Source organism: Myxine glutinosa, chromosome 10 (assembly GCF_964187855.1).
Source record: "Myxine glutinosa chromosome 10, kmMyxGlut1.1, whole genome shotgun sequence".
In the NCBI taxonomy this organism is placed as follows: Eukaryota; Metazoa; Chordata; class Myxini; order Myxiniformes; family Myxinidae; genus Myxine; species Myxine glutinosa.
This window is the reverse complement of record NC_136270.1, coordinates 127,052,006-127,071,521: the sequence shown is the minus strand read 5'-3', so window position 1 is coordinate 127,071,521 and position 19,516 is coordinate 127,052,006. Positions and strand designations below refer to the sequence as shown.

General features: G+C 45.9%; 1 protein-coding gene across 2 annotated transcripts in view; it reads right to left on the bottom strand.

Annotated features, from left to right (window-relative positions):
• The window catches only part of LOC137433677 (growth/differentiation factor 8-like), a 53,399-nt gene that overhangs the window by 19,137 nt on the left and 14,746 nt on the right, over positions 1 to 19,516 (bottom strand). Inside the window, exons 2-3 of one of the 2 annotated variants that reach the window (XM_078786094.1) lie at positions 12,722 to 13,110; positions 2,625 to 2,836 (exon numbers count right to left, since the gene is read on the bottom strand). In XM_078786094.1, coding sequence (XP_078642220.1) covers positions 2,625 to 2,836; positions 12,722 to 13,110 — 601 coding nt within the window. Of the gene's footprint in view, positions 1 to 1,289; positions 2,837 to 12,721; positions 13,111 to 19,516 lie in introns of those variants that run through there. The other variant, XM_078786093.1, reaches the window with a different exon arrangement.

Here is a 19,516-nt window from a genome sequence, read left to right as displayed (position 1 = left end):
CCCTAAGCCACTCCTGCGTTGGCTTGGCTGTGTGCTTAGGGTCATTGTCCTGTTGGAAGGTGAACCTTGGACCCAGTCTGAGGTCCTGAGTGCTCTGTTTCAGATTTTCATTAAGGATATCTCTGTACTTTGCTCCGTTCATTGTTCGCTCAACCCTGACCAGTCCCCCAGTCCCTGCTGCTGAAAAACACCCCCACAGCATGATGCTGCCACCACCATGCTTCACCGTTGTGATGGTATTGGGCAGGTGATGAGCAGTGCCTGGTTTCCTTTCGACATGTCGCTTAGAATTGAGGCCAAACAGTTCAATCTTGGTTTCATCAGACCACAGAAGCTTGTTTCTTAGAGTCTGAGAGTCCTTTAGGTGCTTTTTTGCAAACTCCAAGCAGGCTTTCATGTGTCTTTCACTGAGGAGAGGCTTCCGTCTGGCCACTGTGCCATAAAGCCCAGATCGGTGGAGTGTTGCAGTGATGGTTGCCCTTCTGGAAGTTTCTCCCATCTCCACGCAGGATCTCTGGAACTCAGCCAAAGTGACCATCGAGTTCTTGGTCACCTCTCTTACCAAGGCCCTTCTCCCCCGATTGCTCAGTTTGGCCAGGTGGTCAGCTCTAGGAAGAGTCCTGGTTGTTCCAATCTTCTTCCATTTAAGAATTATGGAGGCCACTGTGCTCTTGGGAACCTTCAATGCAACAAACATTTTTTGTAGGCTTCCCCAGATCTGTGCCTCGACGCATTTCTGTCTCTGAGCTCTGCAGGCAGTTCCTTCGACCTCATGGCTTGGTTTTTGCTCTGATATGCATTGTCAGCTGTGAGACCTTATATAGACAGGTGTGTGCCTTTCCAAATCATGTCCAATCAATTGAATTTATCACAGGTGGACTCCAATAAAGGTGTAGAAACATCTCAAAGATGATCAAGAGTCATAGGAGGCCCCTGAACTAAATTTCATGTGTCATAGCATCGGTCTGAATACTTATGTCAATGTGATATTTCAGTATTTTCTTTTTAATAAATTTGCAAAACTTTCTAAAATCTTGTTTTCTCTTTGTCATTATGGGGTATTGAGTGTAGATTGATGAGGGGAAAAAATGAATTTAAACGATTTCAGCATAAGGCTGCAACATAACAAAATGTGAAAAAAGTGAAGGGGTCTGAATACTTTCTGAAAGCACTGCATATATTATATTTGCTATAAAATATATTCCAGTTTTAAATAGTGCAAAATAAAGGTAATTAATTATACAGCCCACAAACTGTGCTTATGTTGGATATCTTTTGTATTTGCATTTTTCATGTATTATTTTTAAAATGCTAGAAAAGTTCTCAGAGACCCATTTTATGGTAACTCTGCTTTTTATAAACAAAAGTCCAGGTCTCATTTGAAAATCCCTCAATGACTCTTCGCCATGAATAACCGACGATGCTAAAGAAAATGATTCCCAGATAATAAATATCTACACATAGGTTGAAAAGTTTCCAATTCATTCATTTGTCACAAATTAATGCAACAATTTAGCAGAGTGTACCTTCTCATTTTACGATTGCCCAAGTATTGCGTTCGTTTTTGAATCAGGATGACTGAAGCAGGCTTCAAATGCGTCAAAGGAGTCAAATGACATAATTTGAGAAGGTTGCGATGCTGTTATAGTGTAATTCTACATAAGGTATAAATCAGCTAGCTGAACGATAAGGATCATTTTCCATCCGCAAACTCGCAGCAGGTCGTACACCGTTGTTCAAGATACGTGCTTTCTTTTGCAATGGCGATGCTCCTCCACTCGTACTCATGGTGCGTGAGGACTATTTGTGGAAATGGATCAAATTACAAGTTGCGAATCATTTTCCATATTGCGAACGCTTGATAGGGCCAATGTCACCTGCCTATTTATCTTGATTTCTCGGTTTAAAAACAGAGTGCCATGAAATACCACGGTGTAATATCACCAGGGACAAAACTTAATGCTCTTTTATATACGAGGGACTCGACGGACAACACGCAGCACTGTTTCCATGGCTCGGTAATTCAACAGGAAAGTGAGATGCTTTCCTTTAAATTAATGTAGTGCTATAACAGACAACATTATAGGAACGATTCGTATAGTCTATCAAATCTTATCAGCACGACAATCGGTCAAGGTCATTCATTGACCTTCAACAGCACGGACAGATCGTCCCAACTTTTGTAAAATCTGACCTGTATTCATCAAGCACCATTTGGCTAGAAACTGTAATGCTGCTTGGACGTAGTAAGAGGACTGCGTACTGCGTAAAAGGACTGCGTACATATCCAAGGCCCACAGCAACCTTTACTCTAATTAGTGCAAAACATCTTCATATTCTTGTAGGATTATTTTCGTGTGTCATTCAATACAACACAATCTGTAGGGGCTGTGTGTCCACCAGTGGATTAATATAACCGCAAAAATGGACCCCCTGCCAAGTCGTTTTTCAAAACTCAGGAACAACCACAACGATCCACAACCATGTCGGAAATTTTGCTGCTAATAATGTTTTGCTGGTTGTTGAAATAGATCATGGAGATTGCCGACATCTTTGTAGGAGAGCAGCATGGTCCAGTCATACCGTTTGTGTTGATTTGGCTCACCAAGTGCGTATGAGGGTACCTTTGCAAAGACATTTTGTTGCAAAGGCCAGAGCAGTAGTGCGCTCGGTAGGTCTTGGGCGCGATGACCCAGTCAAAGCCGATAGCATTGAAGTCCACCACGAGCATGTAGCGACAACACTGCATCTCACCTGAGGCCTCGGTGCAGTCAAGACCCAAAGATCTCTTTATCCGATTTTTCAGTTCTGCAAACTCCAGGTCGAGGAACGGTTTCTGTAGGGAGTGGTTGGAACCAAAGAATAATTACAAATGATTGTCAACAGGGCCCTCGAGAATGAGGAAACCGCCACAATTAAACCTCATATAGTTATTTGCTTTGAGCAATTTGACAACCAGTGTAATGCACAGGACCGTGGTGCCTTACCCTGGATGCCGGAACTCTTCAAACTATTGTGTAGATCTCCTTATCAATGACAAGCATCAAAATCTTCATCAATGTTTTTCCTCTCATTCATCGATTAGGAAGCATGTTCGTTGGATTATAACCACACCAATTGTTATTTTGATAATTTGCATGTTTACAGTTCGTTTGTTTAGTTCAACTGTTTGTGTGCATCATTTGATAACTGAGTCCAAAATCAACATGAAAATCAACCAATGAGTCAATCAATCAATAAGTCAATCAATCAATAAGTCAATCAACCAATGAGTCGGTCAATCAATTAATTCGTCAATCAATCAACCAACAGGTTATTAAACAATCAAGCCTACCATCTATGCCATAAGAGAGATGTTCGTTGCCATTTTTCTCAGAGATGGCCGAACAGATCTTTGTCAAACTCTTAGGAGGTTCGTCGATGAGTACCGGGGGTGTTTTAGGTAAATACAATTTTAAAAAGTTGGATTTGGGGGATTTTATTTATTTAATAAAATAGTGCCTTTGCCTATGTAGGTACATGAAAGGTAATGTTAAATGATCACCGACCCCATTCCTTAGGGGGTGTGGATTAATGTTTTAGGAACAGATTATTGTTTTAGGCCCCCACAAAAAATTGATTTATTCATAATACCAACAGGATTAGAACAGCGAATGGGAATGCCAGGTACCCTTGCTAGTAAATAAGTAAGGTAATTTTATGTACAGTCATGTGAAAAAGTAAGTACACCCCATTGAAAGTTTTGACTTTTTCAACATATTTCAACATACAGCTATTTGATTTTCATTTCAACAATATTGATAGATAAAGGTGATATAATAGAACAAATATCATGAAACATTTACATTTTGTAGTCCATTGTGTAATTTAAATAAACATAAATGCAAATTTCGCATGTGGAAAAGGTAAGTACACCCCGACATTTATCACTACTTCAAATAAGTAAAATTAGAATCAGATGCACCAGCTCAGGTGCAAATGATTAGAACATCGTTAGAGAGAAACTTGGAGGAACCTGTCTTATTTAAACCTCAGACATTTAGTTTGGTTTGCTTTTTGTTGTTGAAGTGTGCGGTGTCACCATGCCTAGATCAAATGAGCTCTCTGAGGCCTTCAGAAAGAATGTTATAGGTGCCTACGAGTCTGGGAAGGGATTTAAAAATCTCCAAATAATATGAAATCAATCATTCGACTGTCCGGAAAATCATCTACAAGTGGAGAAGATTCCAAGCAACTGCCAACTTTTTCAGGCCAGGCCGCCCCAGCAAGTTCAGCCCGAGAGCAGACCGCAAGATGCTGAAAGAAGTCTCTAATAACCCCAGAATGTCATCACGGGACCTACAGGTAGCTCTTGCCACTGTTGATGTCAAAGTGCACGAGTCCACCATTAGAAACAACAACATGCATTTTAAGGCCATTTTCCCTGCGAGAGCGGGGGTTAGCCTTACGGTCCCCATGAAAATCTTCTCCATTTTGCCCTATTTTCTGCATCTCTCCTTGTTAACCCCCTTGCCCGCATTTCTTCTTCCACCATCTTTAGCCAAGTCTTTCTCGGTCTTCCCCGTTCTCTACTTCCTTCCACATTAATTTCCATCACTCTTCTCAACCAGTTGCTTTCATCCTTCTTCAACACATGACCAAACCATCTCAACCTGTTCCTCTTCACAGCGTCAATCACAGGCAATATTCCCATCATCTTTCGCAATTCATCATTTGTCTTCCGCTCTCAACGATACTCCGCACATCCATCGAACCATTCGCATTTCCACCCTTTCCAGCCTTCGTTGCTGCTCTACGTTCATTACCCATGTCTCGCTCCCATAAATCATAACACTTCTCACACATGCAGCATACACCTTTCCCTTCAGCTTCAGCGACACTCTCCTCCTCATCAGCATGCCACTCAGTTCCCGAAACTTCTTCCATGCACATCTCACTCGAGCAACCATTGCCGAGTCTGATCCACCTTCTCCATTCAGCATGTCTCCGAGGCAGCAAAATGTTTTCACACCTTCCAGCTTCACACCGTCTCCAAGATCCAACTCAACATTTCCTCCATCTGCAGCTCCCTCTGTGCACACCTTACATTTGAATGTAGCTACCACACTGGTAAATGACCCTCTCAGACCACTACATTTTTGATGAACCCACTCAGCGCACATTGTACATTGAATGGAGTTCACTCTGACACCCTTCCTGCACACAGCACACGGCCACTTCCCAGTTCTTTCCACCTCACCACATGCTTTACCACTTGCCATCACCTTCGTCTTTCCGATATTCACCTTCAGACCATTTGTCTCCATACATTCCTTCCACTTGTTCATCTTTTCCTTCAGTCCATCCATACTTTCCGCAATCAACACTAGATCATCTGCATACAACAACCCCCACGGTAAACCCTCCTTTACGTTCTGAGCCAGCACCTCCATCACAGCTACAAATAGTAGTGGATTTAGAACCGACCCCCGATGCACTCCCACCTTCACCTCAAACTCACCACTGTTCCCATCCTTCATCCTTACAGCTGTGCGCGCTCTTTTGTACATTGCCATCACTACTCTGATCAACCATTCCTCCACTCCTAACTTCCTCAATGCCCATGTCAATACTTTGCGTGGAACCCTATCGAATGCTTTCTCCAGATCTACAAACCCAAAAAACAACTACTTCCTCTTCTCCATGTACTTCTCCTGCAACTGCCTCACAATGAAAAGCGCATCTGTCGTTCCTCTTCCTGGCATAAATCCAAACTGCATTTCGTCAATCTTCACTTTCTTCCTTATCCTCCTCTCCAACACCCTTTCCAATACCTTCATTCCATGCTCCAATAACTTTATCGCTCGGTACGAGCCACACTCCAGAGGGTCACCTTTCCCCTTGTATAGAGGGACGAGGGTACTCATTTCCCAATCCACTGGAATGCGGCCTTCTTTCACCACCAGATTACAGATCTCTGTCATTCTCTTCACACCCCAACTTCCTGCTGCCTTCAACATATCTCCCACAACTCCCTTCGGCCCTCCCGTTTTCCACTCTTCATTGCTTTTATCGCTTCCTCAACTTCCTTCTCAGTTATCTTCTCTGCCGGTCCTAAAACTGGGTTACTCTCTATGTTGCCATCCCATTCATTCTCTGTATTCAACAGCATTTCCATATATCTTTTCCATCTTCCTTTAATTCCATCTGGGTCAACAACGATTTGTCCCACTTCATCCTTCAAGCAACTCACCCCCATCACATCACACCTCTCTTTCGCTTTGTGCTTTGCAATCCTGAATACTGCTTTCTGACCCTCTTCCAAATCCAAGCATTCTCCGAACATTTTCCTACATGCCTCCTGCGCCTTTGCTACCTCTTTCTTTGCAGCCTTCCTGGCTGCCTTATAACTTTCATGCTCTGCTGTTTCTGCTCCCGTAACCTTCGCCTTTGCCACTCCTTGAACTTCTTCCTCTTCTCGTCAATCCTCTTTCCAACTTCATCATCCCACCACCATGTTTCCGAGTGCCTCGGTGGTCCTTTTGTCCATCCACATACCTCACCAACGGCTCCCAACAGACTAGCTTCCATTGACATCCAACCACTTTCAAGTTCAACCACATCATCCTCTACCCTACTCAGCCTCTCTTTTAATGCCTCCCTTACTGTCACCTCTTTCAACCTCCACACCTTCATTCTTGGTTGGTACTTCACCCGACAAGCTCTCCTCGCACCTTTCTCCCTTATGTCGCAGACAACCAAGTGGTGCTGTGAAACAGCCTCCTCCCCCGGGATCACCTTTGTGTCCCGTAGGTGCCCCCTATCTCGCCTACGCACCATCAGGTAGTCAACGGTTGTCGTCGACCCACCTGACGTGTATGTAACAAGCTTATTATCCTCTTTCTGGAACTGAGTCTTACAAATCAACAAATCAGCTCCATCAGCAAACTCCAAAATCCTTTCACCTTCTCCATTTCTCACACCATATCCGTAACCCCCATGAACTCCCTCAAAACCATCCATACTCCTTCCTACATGTCCATTCAGGTCTCCTCCCACCACAACAACTTCCTCATCTTTCACGTTTTCCATCAGCTTCTCTATCGCACACCAGAACTTGTCCTTCTCTTCATTGCTTCGACCAACCTGCGGAGCATATCCCGAGATGACGTTCACCAAGAGCTTTCCAATCATCATTTTCACCATCATCAACCTATCACTCACTCTAGTCACACTCACCACACTGTCTACAAACTCCTCAGAAAACAGGACATCAACACCATTCACGCCCTCCGGGCACCCTTGCCACACAAACTTGTATTTCTGTCCCTGCCTACCCTTCACCATTCTCACACCACTTCCCTTCCATCTCGTCTCTTGCACACAACATATGTCCACTCTTCTTCTGACCAATACTTCCACCACTTCTCCTGATCTCCCTGTCATTGTCCCTACATTCCATGTCCCAAACAACAGAAACCGATCTCCACTTCGGCCTGCACCCTGCCCATATGTAGTTGTAATTGTCATGGTTCTCTTTTTGAGGTAATATTTTTTTATGGCCGGATGCCCTTCCTGACGCCAACCCTCTTAGTCGTCTCTTACGACACGCAGGGATACGGTGTACCTATTCTGACCAGGGTACACACTGGGAAACGTTTAAAACATGGAAATTCCGGGGGGGGGTGGGGTGGCGGCGTCAGCATCACGGCTGCGGTTTAAACATATTCCAACAATATCCAAACAGAACCATGAAAACCATGAAAAACAATCTGGGAAAAGTCTCCAAGCGAGAAAGTGGATTTGACAAAGAAGGAGCAGAGGCGGAAGAAAAACGAGATACAGGGGGCGGGGCACAAGTCGAGACGAGGAGGAGAGCGAACAAGCACGTGTCCGGGAGGAGAGCAAGAATCAATATAAAATTCTTTGTCTAGGGAGGTGAGGTGAGGGGGAGAAAATAAAATAAAAGAAACAAGCAATACAGTGAAGGAAAGAACCCAAATCGACAAAACACCGACGGGGGGAGGGAAGCCCCAAGTTACCAGGCCGCGCACGAGGTACGACCCAGAAAACGATTATCTACACACAAGTTTGTACGAATTACAAACCAATACCAATCAGAAACACACAATAACACGTACACAGCAAAATAACCAGTGGAAATTTGACAAAGACAAGAATAGGAAAACACTTAAACTTCGATGCCGTGGAGAGCTCGAAGTACGTTTCACTCGCCCCCATTCCACCATTAGAAAGAGGCTGAACAAATTTGATCTACATGGGAGGTGTGCCAGGAGGAAACCGTTGCTGTCCAGGAAGAACATCAGGTCAAGACTAAAGTTTGCCAATGAACACCTCGGCAAAGACCAGCACTTCTGGAACAATGTGCTCTGGACAGATGAGTCAAAGGTAGAGCTATTTGGCCACAGTACCAGAAGACATGTTTGGTTGAAAACCAAAGACAGCATTTGACCACAAAAACCTGATACCAACTGTAAACCATGGTGGTGGAAATATTATGGTTTGGGGCAGCTTTGCTGCATCAGGGCCTGGGCAGCTCACCATCATCGAATCCACAATGAATTCTTCATTGTACCAGAGGGTGCTTGAGGATAATGTGAGGCCATCTGTCGGAAAGTTGAAGCTCAACCAAAGGTGGACCCTGCAACATGACAATGACCCTAAACATACCAGTAAATCCACCAAGGAATGGCTGAAAAGAAAGAAATGGAGGGTTCTGGAATGGCCAAGTCAGAGCCCGGATCTAAATCCCATCGAGATGTTGTGGGGGGATTTGAAACGAGCTGTGCATGCAAGAAACCCCTCAAACATCGCGCAGCTGAAAGAATTCTGCATGGAGGAGTGGGCAAAAATTTCTCCCAGTCGATGTCAGAGACTGGTAGACAGCTATAAGAAACGCCTACTTGAGGTTGTTTCTGCCAAAGGGGGCAATACCACCTATTAGAGCCAAGGGTGTACTTACTTTTTCCACATGCGAAATTTGCATTTATGTTTATTTAAATTATACAATGGACAACAAAATGTAAATGTTTCATGATATTTGTTATATTATATCACCTTTATCTATCAATGTTGTTGAAATGAAGATCAAATAGCTGTATGTTGAAATATGTTGAAAAAGTCAAAACTTTACATGGGGTGTACTTACTTTTTCACGTGACTGTATGTATGTACATTTGAAGATCATCGAAGAATAACAAATTTTCCATACATTTTAGTAGTACCCAAGGTCAGGCCATGGACACAAAGACCGGGTGCAGACGACTTATTATTTCCGCACAATCTCCACCTAATTTTGCATACCTGTTGGTAGCACCCAGGGTAACTCTCCCTCCCTCCTCCTCTCCACCCCCTACAAGGGAGACTTTGAAGACCCTTAAAAACCTTCAAACCCTTGTACCTTTAAGACCCTTTCAACACCTTTAGATCCCTTCACTATTTAGACCTTTATACCCTTTAGCCCCCAAGAACCTCTCGACCCCTTAAGTCACTTGAGACCCCTTAGGGCTTAGGCCTTTACACCATTTGCAACACTTTGCATCTTTCATACAGATTGGAATTAGACAGCTTGGACCCTTGAGCATTTCGCGTTTTAGACCACCTGGACCTTTTCAGATCCTTTTTACATGCTTGAGAGATTAGACCTTTTCGACGGATCCAGGGGGTGCACATCCCCTCCCACCTCCCCTCCCCCCTTTGGATAGTCGCTGATAAATTATATGCTATATTATAAAAGCTGTTCATTATTTTCAGAGTGTTTTAAATGCACATTTCCCAATCCGCCCGTCAGCAGATTTTGTTGCAGTTTGTGACCACAGTGAGGTCATTCTTGTTTTAATGAAGGAACGACTGGGCAAATAAACTCACTAGTTTGCCAATTTGGCCCATTAGTCGTGACGAATCTGCTGAACTGGCACGGGAAATGACGCTTCCGACAATGAATTTTTCAAAAATATTATGGCGGAGGGCCCCCAGACCCCCCGCCACCCCCCTCACTTCCTTGGTGGTGGTCTTCCTTCGCTGCTGTTCCTTCGTGCTGGTCTTCCTTCGTGCAGGTCTTCCTTCGTGCAGGTCTTCCTTCATGCTGGTCTCCTTTGTGCTGTTTACCGGATCGACCCATATGCTGCGCGCAGGAACTGCCCTCACCTGAATCAGCGTCCGCCAGTCCTCCCGGTACGAGTCTAACTGGTGTGATTTATCCCCTGTGTGCGAGTGTGCCAGGCGCCTGTGTCGGGAATAGTTAGGTAAGGATTTATGATAAGCCTGCTTCTCGTCCTTTTTCTGTGTTTTTTGTGAATAAAGACATGTACATTTTATTTCTTCTCGACCTGCTCGTGTGTCTCTTCCCCATTGACCCGGCATTGTTCGAACCGAATTCGGCTGCTCGATTAGGTCCGTAGATAACGTAGTGTAAAAACGCGATCCACACCAGGCGATTCGCTCGGCGCGCCTGATTGAACCAGGTGTGGGATCACGAAGGGTTCAATCCCCTGTCTTCCCGGTCATGTGGTGTCGAATATATTCGGATCACGGTCGATAACCCTTCGGCCCGTGGTTGGGGGATTGGCGATTGTAGATGATCCACAACTCGCCGGGCTTCATCGCAGTCGACGGCCCGTGGACCCGGTGTCTGTGGGGAAATGGGATCTTAACCCCCCCTCCCCCCCTTAGTACGTCGACAGACATGGGATCCGCAATAAAATTGAACCAATTTCATCCAGGGAAGGATCTCAGCCAGGGAAGAATGCAAGGAGCTGCAGAAACTTCAAAGAGCATAGGAAATGACACTTCCAACAATCAATTTTTTTTAATTTTATGGCGGAGAGCCCCCAGACCCCCCCACCCCCAATTCAGCATTTTTCCCTGTTGCAACCCCACCATTCCCCCCCCCCCCCCAACCTAATCTTGAAACTTGGATCCACCCCTGGACCCCTTAGACACTAACTACTATTGGAATGTACGCTTTACACCATCTTTAATCTTTTAAACGCATTGTAGCACATCTCTCGTCTTCTTGCAAAACATGGACTGTACTTTTTTCAGCAAGTGTTACGGATTCGTCACTTCCGCCTTTGTTGTTATTATTTACTTGTAGGATTTTTAATTTCAGGTAATATTGTTGTTAATATTTTTGTGCGAAATGGAGATGACTTTAGTAAAAGGTAAAAAATAATGTTTGTGAAGGAAAAAGGAAAACGCGGCAAAGAAACCAGAAGAGGACAGAGAGGAGAGGAGACGGCCATGAGAGAGATACAGCCGTGAGTCGCATCGAGGCTGCGAGCGGACTTTTTTGATATTGGTCGCGAATGAGTTGAGGCTTCCCGTGAAAGGGATTGCCCGCGATATGGTCCTATATTGCGATTGCAATTAAACCTGTGTCTCAGGTTTTATTACCTAGTGTAAGCTATTGTTGGCAGGGAAGCAAGAGCCTCCATTACAGTCCGATACGCCATTTTGGTCTCAAAGAGGCTGTCCGCTTGGTGCATCTTGTTTTGTCGTTGGGATTCCCATATCGACATCATCGTGTGGATTGCCGTTTGTTATCATATTGGTTTAATTTCCATATCAACATCATTGTGTTGAGCGCCGTTGGTTTCCATATTGGCTTAATCGAAGGTGCGTGGATTGTGCTCACGTTTTGGGGGATTGTTACCGTGCCGCCAGCATATCTACTTCTCACCTCGTAACTCCTTGTCCGCCGCTGTGACGATACTTGCCTGTTCTTGCAGTTCTGCATGACTGCAACATTTACCCCACGTTGGGATTTGTGTACGGGCTTTGGGGAATGTTACATTCCACTCACGTTTGGCGTATCGTGAGTTTATTGCTTTGAGAGCCTTGGGGAATAATGGTACCATCATATGTATTGTTCATTTGATGCAAGTGATATTTTCATGGAACTTTCTTAAATCATGTTATTATTGTGTATGTGAGAGTTCTTAATACAATTACTTGTTTTGTTCTACAATTGCATTGGTGTGGTTTTACCATGGTTTATTGGAACACTCAAAATAACAAATCTTTCTGCCGCGTTCCCTCTCGAGACTCTGAGGGGCACCGTAACCCGGGTTTGGAGAGGTAACACGTAACACAAGTGATGTGCAAACCTCAACCTGGATGGGTACTATGCTATATATAAAGAAGAAAGTTTGCTTGTTCTTGTGTTTGTGTGTTCGTTTATGGAAGAAAAGAGATCTCGGTCGTTCATGGGAGAAAGGAGCTGTCGGATCTCTTCCGCGCAGGAACCACTTTAACCAAACTTTGCATGGCCCCCTCTTTCATCCAGAGGAAGGTCGAGGGCCATGTTTGGATAAAAATGTTTTTACCCCAGATAAAACCAGATAATTGGCCTTTAAGCCTCGATCGGGTCTTGTGCTTAGGCACTGCCTGGGTTGTTTTTTTTCCCCGGGAGCGATCGAGTAATATGTATTGTGAAGATCATATGTTGAGGTTGGAGTGATTTGTTGTCAACAACACACATTTAATTATTGAAGTATTTCATTGAATTTCCCCGGTTAGCACCGGGTACTTTTGCGAGGGTTTAATAAAATTACGTATGTATTTTAGAAGGTAAGTAGAGTGAAGGGATTGGACACAAGAGTAGGAATCATTGTTAGAGTGCTGCAGGTAAAGACGTAAATATAACTTAAGTGAAGAAAGATGATAAATGAAGAAAGATGAAGTGACCATTGATATAAAAAAGAGTAAATCGAGTCCCTACCAGTCGTTCATCCCCAGCCTGTGTCTGGTCCTTGATGACCACATCCCGCCCTTCCCGATCCAGGGCGTGGATCTCGAGTCCCCATTTGGGGTGCAGGTGCTCCAGCTCTTCCTGGAGTAGTCTCTTGGCATCAATTCTGTGCCACTGAGTGCCGGTGCTCGCTGCGACCCGCAGGTTGACACTGCAGAGATGGACGCGGCTGATATCTCCTCCCACTTGCTGCAGTCGAGTCAGACGGATGGTGATGACTGTGTCTTGGCGCATAGGCTTCAGGCAAATCCACAGGTCAGCCTTGACTAGGATCCGAGACAAGACGTCCTCGTTTATTTTGAAAAAGCAGCATTTTGGTTTGATTTTCAGGGAAGTTTCAGGGAGCTGATCATGATCAGCTGTGAAAAATGGAAAAGCATGACAACCATTATGAGAGGGCATCGACCTTCACTCCCCAGGGTTCACATAATCATTCATGAATCAAGAGTAAATACGTATACCTGCACTGGAGTTCACCCGGGCACAGGAGTATTAGCCTAGCCTTAGGGTGAAGCAATAATTAGTCAGGTTCACTATGTCAATAAATTATATTTCGTTCAAAATCATGGTAGATTAGCAAACCTATACATTTTTGGAAAGGTTATAGCATAAGGAAACTAAAAATCAATGTTTACATTTGGAGAGATACCTGTATGGCGGCCATTTTGGATTTTCAAAATGGCCACTGTAAAATACATCTTTTGTTCTATTTCTGCCTCTAATTACCCTAAAAACTTTTTAAAATATACTAAACCTATATTTTCAGGGACAAGGAATCCAATGAAAGTATCAAATTAGTGCTATGGGGAATGGTAAGACACGAATCAAAGGTTTTGAATTGCAAAATACTGTCTTTATATTCACGATAAGTTGCATAATCAAATACATGTTATCATTTTGTACAGGCAGTTAATAACATCAAAATGTGTCACAATAATTCATATCACCAAACATACACAGGCAGTCAGCAAAATCATATATACACATGCAGTCAGTATAACTTCACATCTACACAGGCAGTCAATGACATAATATACACAGGCAGTCAATGGCATCAAACATACACGATTACAGAATATGCCATTTAGAGTTCGTCATCACTGTCCTGTGTGTCGTATCCGACAATATAGTCCGCATCGTTTTCACAGTCCGTTCCACACAAGCAAAGGTCGGTCAAATTGATTGGCAAATCGAATTGGTCGAATGGTCGATCGAATCGAATTCGATGAATCGAATCGAATCGATCGAATTGGTCGAATGGTCGAATGGTCGAATTGGTCGAATGGAATTGGTCGATTGGTCGAATTGGTCGAATTGGTCGAATGGAATTGGTTGGAAGCAAATGTAAACATTGATTTTCAGATTTTCCATGTAATAACGTTTCCAAAAATGTATAGGTTTGCTAATCTACCATGATTTTGAACGAAAAAACATAGTGAACCTGACTAAGTTGACAAAGAGGGAATAACATTAGCCTTAAAGGAGGGGATGGAATTAGTATTTTTTTTACCTATTAGATATAGAAATAACACACACACACACACACATACATACACAAAAAAACGGAGGTGGAAACTGATATCTGGTAGGTCTCCATTCCACCTCTTGAAACCTACCCATTTGTGGATATTTCTGGTAACAACTTACATACACACAAACACGCGAAGGTGGATACTTTGAGACCTTGGAGGGCTCTGTTCCACCTTTTGAAACCCACACAAGGAGATAACAAGCAACGGGAGTATATCATCTTGTACAATGATGCCTGCCATTGATGATTTACGAGTACTTGTAATTGAAATATGGAACAAATAAAACATTTCGTTTTATGCCCTGTAAAGATCAGTGTACTGTTTGCCGAGAGGTAAAAATGGATGGAAGATATAGGTTTGGCATCTTGATAACTTATTTGTGTTGAACATTTATATTGTTACTGATCGCGGTTTAGATGTTACTTTGCCGAGCGAAGGCTCCGCGACCGAACAGTTGTTCCCCGACTCACCCGATTCACCCAGAACTTTGGCCGTATCGCACCGCAGCTGCCCAATCTGGGAAAAGACTAAAACGACGAAATGCAAAGAGGAAAAGGAATAAAACGAGAAGACGGACAGAAGAGTAATTGGATTTATTGTACACACACAAGCAAAAAGGAGCAATCAAGTTTATTTACAACACATAAGACGCAGGTGACACAGTGCAAATACTAGCTTATACAGACTTAATTAACCCAGGGACAGAACAAACAAAACAAACTCACGTACACAAGAAGGGTGGAAAGGCAGGAGGTGGATGGCTGGAGGGAGAGGAAGGTCCAAGGGGGTCCTGCAGCACGATCGGCGCATTTAGCAGCTGCCGTTCCTTCACGGCCTTGCTCAAAACCGCCGTCCAGGCCCCAAGTGGCTGTTGGGTCTTGGCGCTGCTGTGGCCTCCGCTGCTTTCCCAGGACTTGCAACAGGCTCGTCTGGTCCAAACCCTCAACTCTTTCTTGGTCCACTCACTCCTCACCACCGACTCCTCACCGCAACCAACGCAACCACTGACCACCACCACCAACTCCTCACCGCAACCAACGCAACCAACTGACCACCGACTCCACTGACTGACTCTGACTGACTCTGACTGACTCTGACTGACTCTGACTGACTCTCTCACGCCACTTGCGTGCGCACCTTTATAGCGCCTCCGGCGATCAAGCCGCCGGCCTTTTGGACACGCCCATCGGTGTGCTCACCTCGGCCCTGGTTGGTCATGCGACCCTCTGGCTCCGCCCTTGATGACGACGGGCAGGCACACCCCTCTTCCCCGACCCGAGCCCTTGTTCAATGGTGGTTTTGGAGGGGAGGTAATTGGCAATCGAGGCTCGGCAATGACGAAAGGGGATGTGAAGGAAATGGAGATTTTGGGGATGGGAATGAAAGGGGATCTATTCTCTTTCGCTGGTGCAATGGAGTACTTCAATTAATGGGAGACACAGCCTTACCCTAAAACACAGAATAAGAGATAACTATCAAACAGGGGTATTCTATTATTTGGCTGACGTGTATGCTTGTGGACTAATTATGGGATGCCCTTTCACCTTTACACAGCTCCGGAGGCAGGGGGGCGCAGAATAAACAATAATCATCACCAATTTACCACAATACAACACAATCAAAAAAATACAGGCCTCATATCCGCAACACTGCACCCTCCTCCTCTTAGGCACGTCCCGGGCCTACAACTTTTATTTAGTGTGACACGTAGGTGTAGTTCCCTCTACTTTTAACCTGACCCTGAGTGCGACAGTTTTAAAACATAAATAAATGTGTCCCGCTGCTCCATTGCACCCTGCCTAACAGACTTACGCCCACAGTTAACCGAATTGCGGAATGGTCTTCAAACTACACACTGACGGTGGGAAGCATTATTTACAATGACGCTATTTTTATTTACAAAACTAACCCAGGACCTGTGATTGTTCTTTCTGGGGGGGAGACAGTCTGCTCTGCATCAATGCACCATTAAAACACCTAAAAACGCACCAATACACACCCAAGCACCAATCGGTGCAGTCACCATAGTTCATCAGTGTTCAATGCATGTTCAATAAAAATAAAATCAACAACCCCTAACCCTGCAGGTGATCTCTTGCTCTTCGGCTCCCTCTGCTGGTTATTATTATTTGGTCTTCCAGATGTTGTCATTCTTTCATTTTCTTACTGGCGGCCTATTTGCAATAAAGTGTGCCCAATGTGTCCTTTTTATTTTCTTTATTTATGGCCCACAGGGCCGACTACGTGTGGTTCACCTGTGGGGCATCGGTGCCCTGTGGCCAAGGTCCGCCAGCAAGATTTCGGGCCCTCATGGCCGGTTCCAGCAGAGGGGCCATGCCCCAACCCATGGGGTCCATAAGTGGTGCTCGGCCACAGACATGTGGTCCATAATGTGGTGCATCGATGCAGACAGCTGGTTCTGGGAATTTCGGGCGCACAATGGGCGACCCACGCACGCTCCCCTCGGCGCCCAATGGCGCACAGGTCATGTGGGAGACAAAAAGAGACAATTGAGCGAGGGGTAAGGTCACAAGGGTACACATCAATAAGGCAATGCAAGGCGAAATGCGTACGGAGGGCGAAGTGAGAAAGCTCGTCCCTACCGTACGTCACCCCCCTGTCACCTACACTACCCTTGCCCTTACCCCATATGTACAAAATCTACACATTACCAATTCGTCACTACTGTCACGTCTTCCCCATATTTCCCTTATACCAAATTCGTCTCCACAATCCCTCTACTTCAAAATTTGCCATCACCAAATTCATCATCAATCCTCATAAGGAGGAAGAGATGGAATTACGCACCATGTCACACCCACGTCATGATGCGTCTCACAATCCAAACATTTGCATCATAAAAAAATAATCAAAACATGGCATGGTGTGGAGTACCTGTCACCTCAGGTGAGTGGATGCAGATGGTGCGAGGAGACTTCCTAATCCTAACTATCCTCTAAATGACATTAACACACTTTACACTACCCGGGGTCTCTCCCTGCCAATCCATTGGCCAACTTACACTATGGGTTCTAAAAACCAATTCCCATTGACCAAACTGTGGTGCTTCTCAATTTGGGGTCTCACTCCCCCGATTCATCTCCCGGTGCCCTCGCACAATTTCTGGGCTGCGACGTGTAGCTCTCCCAGCAGGTCTACCCACCTGCACACCTCCACCACTGTAGTTGCCACCCGAGCTTACCTAGCTCCTTACCTAACCTATCTAATTTGGGAAGGCCCCTCCTGGCTCTGTCACCCCTTGGTGCCCTCTGGCACTGGGCTACCCGGGTCCGTCCTCCGGATCCTCGGGCCCCATCCACAACTACCGGCTCCCAGAGCCCACCTGCGGCCTCACCTGGCCGACATCCTCACAGTGGTGGAGTGCCCAAACCAACTACACACACTAACAGGCTACACGCCCAGCCATTTCCACAACACTAATGCACCCATCCAAAGACCATTCTTTCACCCGCACCACAGATGCCAATATCCAACCACAATTTACCTGTACCCTCTACCTAACACTTACACTACCCGCCCCGGGTATCCGTGATGGGGGTCCACTCTTCCCCCATTCACACCTTCGCACCATCCACTCCACTCCACAATTTCCACCATACTCACTCCATGACCATCCATTCCAATACTCCATACCATTTATTCCATACACCTGTCCTCCATCCACCTGTCGTTGCACACCTGTGCAATCATACCTGGTGCCACCTGCACCCTCCTTTCTTCCTGGACCATTTGGTCAACACAACACGCAATCACCACTACTCCCTCATACATTGCTCCACACACCTGTCCAGTTGCACACCTGTGCAATCACACCTGTTCAATCCTCAAACACACGGCATCATCTCAGCTAACTACTCCCCTCTGAACTTGCGCTTCCCAGTCGTCCCTTTAAACTATTGCGCTCCCACGTCATTATCATCCACGCTAATCTACCTGCGTCCCCACTACAGGTATCCTTGTCACTAACTAACCTTAACGTCACCTAATGTCATCTTCTAGGTCCCTACACACGATATCCTAACCCACCCGGGCTAGTTTTCACTGCCATCAACCCCATAAGCTAGTGCTCCGTTGCCCCCCCCCCGCTTTCTGTGGGGGGATGGTGGACTGCCCATCCCACCACATCGGGGAGGTCCCACTATCAATTTGGCACACGAAATTTCAGCCAATTCAAAAATTTTCCATTTACTGCCAAATCTACCCACTATTATAAATTTGGTATCAAATCACTACCATCATCATCACAGTCCGCTATATCCTAGGCTCGGTGCGTCATGACATCATTAAACTCGGTTCGTAAAGCCGAGCAATGAATTCGGGTGGTTTGGTCACCTGCAGGTTGAATCCGTCCGGCTTTCGGTTCAAGGGAGGTGGTTTGGTTGGGCCGAGATTCCACGCACCATCTCGGCGCGGCACCTTGCGGTCCCGGGCCCGATGGCTCAATCTCCCCCGGTCGGAACCCCGTCCCCACGAGGGGGCACCGTTCCGCTTCCTCCCACTCGCCCTTGAACCGGACCGGTCGCCTCGCCCGACAAAGCCCGGACTCGACCGTGCGGGGCGGGGCCAAGCCCGAATCGGCAACGACGCTTCGAAGAGAAGCGACGCAGCATCGACCCGCGCCGGGCCTCGCACCCAACAAAGCACCCCGCACCCCGAGCGCTCGCCTTGGCTATCCGTCGCCCTAACCGCTAACCCGGTTACCGTCGATGCTTCACTTGCATGCTCACACGCATACGCTACCCCTTTCACCCTCACAAAACCCGGCGTTCCAACGCCGTCCGTACATTCCACCAACGTACTCCCTGTTACACACCACACCTCTCGCGCACACTCGCTGTTCGCACACTCCTTTAACACACCTCGTGCACCGTCTTGCGCACTCTCCCTCGGTACGTACTCCGTACCACTCACCATGGGCATGCACTCTTGCATCCACCCACTAACGCGCTCAGATGGGCTCTCCCACACCCGCGCTACCACTAACTCAGGTGTGCTTCCTCGCACACCCTCGACCATTCCAAGCGTGCATTCTCGCACCCGCTCCACCACCAACTCACTCCTCGTGTCACTCTCACCCTCGCACGTACACTCCGTACACCCCGACGTGCATTCTCGCTCGCACTCGGTTTCACTCCCACACTTTATAACACATCCACTCGCCGACGCACACTTTTTCCTCCCACGCGTGCCATTTCCACTCACACGGGACCCT